At 29.9% G+C, this 8752-nt stretch overlaps 1 protein-coding gene across 1 annotated transcript; it reads left to right on the top strand.

Annotated features, from left to right (window-relative positions):
- LOC109349480 (serine carboxypeptidase-like 50) lies at positions 243–1767 on the top strand. Its single transcript, XM_019590295.1, has one exon. The coding sequence runs from the start codon at positions 285–287 to the stop codon at positions 1638–1640; it is 1356 nt and encodes a 451-aa protein (XP_019445840.1). The 5' UTR covers positions 243–284; the 3' UTR covers positions 1641–1767.

Below are 8752 nucleotides of genomic sequence, written 5' to 3'. Positions count from 1 at the left end.
GTTTTATCAACAATTTTACTTTACTACACAGCTAAAATTTTAACTAAAGAAACATGGGAAATGAGCAACATGTTTTGGTACGAGAAAGGAGAAAAGATTCATTACTCATAAGTCATAACAACTGCCCATGTTTCCAACGTACAATCCCAAGAATATAATAAAATATAAAACGGAAAATGTTTTATTTAAATAAAAAAACATAACTCTAGCATTAGCTTATTAAGGTTATTGGTTAAGAACTTAAGATCTCACACTCATAGGCATACTCAATCACTCACCTAGAGATGAAGTCAACCATCATCAACACCTTCATCATCTTCATCTTCTTCTTCTTCCAATCATTCATTCTCTCATCTTCTTCAAAATCAACGAATCCATTCCCCAAACAAGCCTTCCCCACAAAATCTGGTTACTTACCAATAAACTCCACTTCAAGTTCCTCCATTTTCTACACTTTCTATGAAGCCCAAAACTCCACTTCACCACTTTCTCAAACCCCTCTTGTTATTTGGCTCCAAGGTGGCCCTGGATGCTCCTCCATGCTTGCCAACTTCTATGAACTTGGTCCCTGGCGTGTCACCAAATCTCTCACCCTTCAACCTAACCCTGGTTCTTGGAACAGGAGATTTGGCCTTCTTTTTCTTGATAATCCCATTGGAAGTGGTTTCAGTATTGCCTCAACACCAGAAGAGATTCCAACAGATCAGAACGGCGTCGCGAAGCACCTTTTTGCTGCTATAACAAGGTTTGTTAAGCTTGATCCTGTTTTCAAGTCTAGGCCTATTTATATAACTGGTGAAAGCTATGCTGGGAAATATGTTCCTGCAATAGGGTATTATATATTGAAGAAAAATGAGAAATTGCATGCTTCTAAGAAAGTGAATTTGGCTGGGTTGGCTATTGGTGATGGGTTAACTGACCCTGTGACCCAAGTGGCTACTCATGCTGCAAATGCTTACTATGTTGGATTGATTAATGAGAGGCAAAGAATTCAGTTGGAGAGTGCTCAGTTAGAAGCGGTTCGATTAACGAAGACGGGGAATTGGAGTGAGGCAGCTGATGCAAGAAATAGAGTATTGCATAAGTTGCAAAGCATAACAGGGCTGGCTACTTTGTATGATTATACAAGGAAAGTTCCATACGAAGATGAATTGGTTGCGCAATTCTTGAACTTACCCGAGGCTAAGAAGGCATTGGGAGTGAATGAATCATTTGCATACGAGCTTTGCAGCGATGTTGTTGGGGCTGCATTACATGCTGATGTGATGAAGAGTGTGAAACATAAGGTGGAGGAGTTAGTGAAGAGGACTAGAGTGTTATTGTACCAAGGTCAGTATGATATAAGGGATGGTGTGGCTCAAGTAGAGGCTTGGGTGAAGACATTGAAATGGGAAGAGATTAACGAGTTTCTGAATGCTAAGAGGAAGATTTGGAAGGTGAATGGAGAAGTTGCAGGGTATGTGCAAAAATGGAAGTCTCTTACCAATGTTGTGGTTTTGGGAGCTGGACATCTTTTACCCACTGATCAGCCTTTGAATTCTCAAGCAATGATAGAAGACTGGGTTTTGGAAAGGGGTTTGTTTCATAGTGTGCAACTTGATAATGTGACAACAAATTCCACTTCCTCTCATTTGTTGTGATTCTGATGAAACTGGTGAGATTAAACCCTGAGTTATATTCCTTAGTTAATGAATAATAAGTTCCCTTTCATAAATGTATCCGTGAACAATGTATTGCTAGGAGCCTAGTATGTTTTTTTTGGGGTCTTTTAAACAGGTTCATTTTCTCATTTCCATAATTTGATATTTTCACTCCAAACATGCTCTATATATTTACACCAACAAATCTAAACAAGTCTATTGCAAGTACTGAAACAGGAAAATAATTGGCAGATAACGATCAAAACAGAACAAAAAATAAGTTTTGCAAAATACTATGATAAAATGAGAAAAATAATGTAACATTTACATGTTAACAATTAGAATGAGCTAGCAGCCCAGCCCCACAATTTAGCAGGTAAGAGTATAACATCAGTGTAATCTTTGAAATTGTAAGTAAGGGTTATAATATTTGTCCTTAAAAGTGTTAAACAATACTCATTAAAATTGGTCCAATTTTTGGAGCAATTTTTTTATTCCAAGTAAAAAAATATACTGTGTGTTCTATGTTTCCCTTTATATAAAGTGCATGTTATTACCTTTAATTTTAGGAGAATATATAACATTATCGACATCCTTTATGTTCTATGTTCTTAAACTTGTATGTTTTATGTTCTTGTGCTGACTTCCAATCACACTTTGATGAGGAATTTCCCGTGCTTGTTGGTTCCCCCGATATATTTCCCCTTGATTGGCATTGTTGCCGCAAAATCAAATAGAACTAAAGCATAGTAGTTAGTAAAGTTGCCTACCCAAGTTATCAATAAAATGGAATGGTGCAATCGGACACTTAAAAACATTGTATGTGTTACATAGTTTGAATTTGGAGGTTAATCATGTGTGGGGAAGATATTATCATTCTACATTATGCGTAAAACAGTTACAAATTTCATATGATATGTTTTGTTTATTTAATTGTTACTGTTATTTAAAAGAAAGAAAAATGTACCCAAAAAAGAGTAAGAAAAATGTTTTTTATTTAGTATATTTTTACATGTCCAAATTTGCCAACATATCATGATAAAGATAAATGCCCATTACATGAGGAAGGAGTGGTTAGAAATAAAAGATAGTGAATTAGATTTTGAAATAGAAGAAAAGCATAAGACTTAAGAATCGTGAAACACATTTATGAGATGACTGTGAAACTTCTTTTTAATTATCATTTCATTTTAAAATAAAACTCAAAAACAGACTCTACAAGTTATATCATTTATTATGAGCATAATTTGGCTCAGTGTAAAAGACCCATTACTACTAAAAAAAAATTAGTCTAAGTCACAACATGTAAGGTAATAGCTAATATTTAAAACTTGACCTAATTAACATTTCAAATCGACTAAACATGATACTTTTATTTCGACGATGACGAATCCTCTTATTTATCTCAAATCTACCGATTCTCACGTAAAACTCTTAAAGGATAGGTGTCACATGTCTAATATTATTAATTTAATTATCATAAAATAATAAAATAGGAGAATTGTTTTAAATGGTAATTATTTGACACATTTAAATGAAAGCTTAAGACTTATCTAAATATGATATTGCAGTGAATACAACTTTCGGCCTTCAAAGAATAATAGTATTATTATTTATGTGCTTGCTTTTCTTTTACACATTTTGGGGGGAATGAGAGAAAAATGGAAAAATACTCACACTCCTCTTTTCTCACATTGTTCATAGAAGCATATTTATAAAAGAGTAAATTAGACTTACATTTCTTGAATTTTAGTAAAATTATATAAATTATCCTTTTTTTATATTTACATAAATCACCTCTAGTTTATGTATATAATTACACCGACTATCCCTATAAAAGGAGTAAATGTGATATTTTAAGCAAAAAATGGTGATGAATGTAATTGAATTAAATTAAATATAATATATCGTGAAGACAAATCCAAATAGTATAAAAGATATTAATTCATTATTTTTGGTTTGTTATAAATTGTATTAATAAGTCTAAGGAGATGCTTAAATCAATCTTATACTATATTGTAAAGAGATATTGACTCTTATTTTATTTGGATTTGCCTTAACAAAATATTATATTTTGTTTAACTTAAATACACTTATCATTTTTTATTTAAGATAATACACTTATTAAATATGGTTTATGTATGTGTAAAAAGTGGGAAATGTTTTATGTAATTTAATTAAAATTAATGAGATGTTAGTGTAATTTGTCGAGAGCCCGAGCTCCCCTTCCCAACCAATCCCCTTCTGGTTCCGAATCAAGGGTGGCCATCCGCCGGATTATATTCGGAGATTCCTTAATTGAATCGGGGAAGCACTTCCCTTTTCCAGCAAAATAAAGGTATTGAATTCATTATCTAAGATGAGAATTTTATTAAAAAAATAAGCATGCCTCTCAATAATTGATTTTGAAGCTCACCTCTCAAAGAACTAATTGATCAATTGGATGAATCCAACACTTTACTTAAATCCTACTTTTTGTCTTTTTCATGTGCCTGTAGTGGATAGAACCTCCAAAGTCCAAACATCAAACATGAATTTCTCCAATAAAAATTTACTCGTGCTACCATCTATAGGTAAGGATGTAATTGTTAACCGAATGACTTTTGGACAAACAGAAATAATTATAATAAATGGTGAATGTAAACAAATGAAATGGCAAAATAAAAAACGATATGAGAAGAAACAAAGAGAGTCTTATTCATATATAGAATACTAACTACATATCATTATTAATTTATTTATTTTTCACATGCTCATGAAGCCAATTAGTCTGGCATTTTACCATGAATATTTCTTATACCAATAATCTTTGAACTGCCAATAATAGTAGATTCCGTCCTGTCTAATACTTCGCCGGCACTGTGATAAGCATTGTGCATCATCTGATGCAGCATTATATATTTCAACGCTCTTTTCCACATTGTTCCAATTAATCCTGCAAAAGAATAGAGTACTACCAATAATATTTAATCTAAAAGACCATGTTTGTGCTTGTCCATTGGCTACAGAATGGACACCAAGATCATCATCCCTTGATTTACAATGGAGAAAGAGAATAATGCCATTACCCAAATCATTTGTAACAGACACAGTTGTGGTTTGAGGGAAAGTATTTTGTTCACATTGGACAGGGACCATGACCATATATGTTGTCATGGTCACTAGTATAGCACACATAACCAAAGGGTTGAACATGTTGCTCTCCTTTTTAATTGGATCTTCGGAGTGGAGGTTTCTAATTGCTCTATTTGTTTCTTGTATTTTGTGGAACATGATGGTGAGGACCTTATATATAGAAGAGAGAAGGGGCTTAGATTAAACAAAAGAAAATAGTTTGCAAATGCATTAAATTCAAATACAAGTAAAATATATATATTTGAAGAGATCTATTAACTCAAATTGAATTACACTAGTTATATTCAATTTTATGTGTTCATTTTTTTTTTATAAATTCAACACATCAAAGAGATAATTCAATTTTGATGTAAACAAATCTCTTTTATAAGTATTGACACAAGTCAACATTAAACCTTTTTTTAATTATTTTAAAAACATTCATTTCTTTACTAAATTATGAATTTAATATTTTAAAGTTTTGTCTTTTTAGTATTTATTATTTGATCTAGGAAAATTATAGAAAGCTTCTCAAAACTTTGTGTTTTGTAATAAATCACAACAAACTATTTTCTTCTTCCTAATTATACTTAAACTTTATTAAATGAAGAAAATTGGTATCCATATAAATATATTATTAAATTATTAGTAGACCAATAAGAAAACTAGTGCAATCATACTCACTATAGTAGTAGCAAGACAACAATGCACATTAGCCAATATTGATATTCAAAGGAAATGCCATCAAAATATAAAATTGATTTACAAGATAATAAATAAATTTCAGAGTTAAAACTGGATTAATACAATAATATTGAGTAAATAAAATTAAAAACTTTTGAGAAAGTATTGATACAACAATGCATGTTAGTCAACATGGATATCAAAAGGAAACTACCATCAAAATATAAAATTCATTCAGAACCTGATAAGTGAATTTCAGAGCTAAAAAAAATTAATACAGTAATATTGAGTTAAGTTGAATTTAAAAACTTTTGAAAAAGTATTGGCACACATCTACATTAAACCTTTTTTTAATTGTTGTAAAAGCTTTAATTTCTTTATTAAATTTAAAATTTAATATTGTAAAGTTTTGATTAATTAGGTTTTTATTATTTGATTTAGGGAAAATGTAGAAAGTTCCTCAAAACTTTATATATTTTGCATGTAAAACATCGAACTATTTTTATTTCTTAATTACTCCTTAAACTTTTTCCAATGGGTGAATTGAGTTAAGTAGAATTTAAAAACTTTTGAGAAATTATTGGCACCCATCTACATTACACCTTTTTTTAAACTTTATTTTCTTTATTAAATTTCAAATTTAATACTTAAAGTTTTGTCTATTTAGGTATTTATTATTTGAGTTTCAGGGAAAAAGTAGAAAGTCACTCATAACTTTATGTGTTTTGCAAGTAGCAACAACAAAATATTTTTCTTTTCTAATTACCACTTAATCTTTATCAATGGATGAAATTGGTCTCGAGATAAGCATATTGTTAAATCATACTTATAGTAGTAACAATGCAATAATACAGACTAATCAACATTGATATTCAGAATGTAATATTTATTCAAAATGTAATAAATAATGTTAGAGTTTAGAGTGGTTAGTACAATAATAATATTGTGTTATTAAATACTTTTGAGAAATTATTGACTCCCATCTACATTAAACATTTTTAATTGTTTAAAAAAATTATTTTCTCCAGTAAATTTTAAATTTAATATTTTTAAGTTTTGTCTATTTATTATTTGATTTAGGGAAAAAAGTAGAAAGCCCCTCAAAATATTATATATTTTGCAAGTAACCACAATAAAATATCTTTCTTCCTAATTAATTACCCCTTAAACTATATCAATTAGTGAAATTTATCTCTATATAAATATATTGTTAAATTATTAGTAAATAATATGAAAATCACTACAATCGTACTCATAGCATAAGGTATTATTTTCTCAATAATAACTTTTCCTCCATTATTATTTTGTAATCATTCTATTTTTTTTAGCTATGGTTATCATTAATATTGAAGATTCCCACTATTTGTTCACTCGGTACGTTGTTCATTTTGTTTGTAGCTCTCTCTATATATATATACTAAATCTAATAAAAATGACAAGTATCTATTACTGGATCATTAGCACTTTTTTTTAGTAATTCTTAGTTTTGTAAGGATGGACCAAGGGTACTTAACATCCTATTAGCAAGAAGGCATTGATCTAGTAATATAAGGTCTCACTAAATTCTAGAATAATTAAAATGTAAAAATTTGATTCCCGATATTGATATTTGTTAGAAGTGGTAGACTGATAGTTAGTGAAGTTGTCTACCTGTTATCAATAAAATGGAATGCTGCAATCAGACACTTACAAACATAGTATGTGTTACATAGTTTGAATTTGGAGGTTAATTATGTGTGAGTTATCACATATATATTTCATGATTCTCAAACATTTATCTTTATTTTATTATCCTCTAAAAACTAATTCGCAAACAAACCCTAAATAAATAAAACATATAAAATTTGTAACCGTTTTACGGAGGATGATATATAAAGTGATACAAAAAGTGAGACAATATATGTGCTCTCAGGAATGAGTAGTTAATTATTGGTGTGAAACAAGAAATAGAAGGTTTGCGAGATGAATTTTGAAATAGAAGAAAAAAAATAAGAAAACTTGGGAGTCATGAAAATATTTATAAGAAGACTATAAAACTTTCGTTTAACATTCATTTTCTTCTAAAATTTAACTCGAAAACACATCCTAAAAATTATATCATTTATTATGAGCATAACTCAGCTCTGTCTCAAAGACTCATCCTTACTAGAAGAAATTACTCTGAATCCCAACATGTAAGTTAATAGCTATGATTTAAAATTTGATCGAATTAACATTTTAGATGGATTAAACATGATACTTTTAAATTAATGGTGACGAATCCTTATATTTATCTCAAATTTATCAATACTCACATAAAACTCTTAAAGGATAGGTGTCACATGTCTAATATTATTAAATTTGATCCTCTTAAATTAATTAAATAGGATAATTTTTTTAATGGTAAATATTTGACACATTTAAATGGAAGCTTAAGACTTACCTAAATATGGTATTGCAGTGAATAAAACTTTCGGGCTTCAAAGAATAATTTATTTATGTGCTTGCTTTTCTTTTACACATTTTGGGAGGAATGCAGAGAACAACGGAGGAAAACCCACACTTCTCTTTTCTCACATTGTTTATAAAATCATATTTGTAAAATAAAGGTATGGAATTCATTACCTAGGACGAGAAATTTATTGAAAAAATAAGCTTGCGCCTAAATAAAATAATTGATTGTGAAGCGTGAACAACCATCATATATCCAAAAAAATCCGTCTACATGTTTCAAACCAATCACATTACAATAAGTAGTAAAAAAAATATTTTTTATTTTATGATTACTTTTTTAACTAGTTGACACTTTTTAGTATGACTAGTTGACACTTTTTAGTATGACTGATATACAATTTGATATGAAATATTGAGATATGTTATATAGTTTTGATTACTCACAATATAGTTTATGTTTTTAAAAGAAGAAGAATTTGAACTATCGTATTGATTGAATTCAAGAATTGCAAAAAGAAGATTGTATTTTGTAGAAATTGTCAATGAATAAATCAGTAACTTGCTGAGCAAGTTACTTATACAAACCAACCCAAGTAACTAACTTTTCCTCCAATTTCCTTCTCAACTAACTAAGTACAATGACCCTTCTACCTTACAATAATGCTACCCTTACAAGAATACCCCTAACATTGCCTATACCTAGAAATATTCTTGACCTCAAGAATGGAAATGAGGAAATTGTTTACATAGATCAAAATAAAACTCCCATGTAGTATCTTCAGGTAGATGATGCTTCCACTGGACCAGGACTTTTGTGACAGCCCTACCTTGTCGCTTCATGGTGGCCCTGTCCAAAATGGCTTCAGGTTCCCTATCTCTTG

Source organism: Lupinus angustifolius, chromosome LG06 (genome assembly GCF_001865875.1).
Source record: "Lupinus angustifolius cultivar Tanjil chromosome LG06, LupAngTanjil_v1.0, whole genome shotgun sequence".
NCBI lineage: Eukaryota > Viridiplantae > Streptophyta > Magnoliopsida > Fabales > Fabaceae > Lupinus > Lupinus angustifolius.
This window is presented reverse-complemented; position numbering and strand designations above follow the sequence as displayed.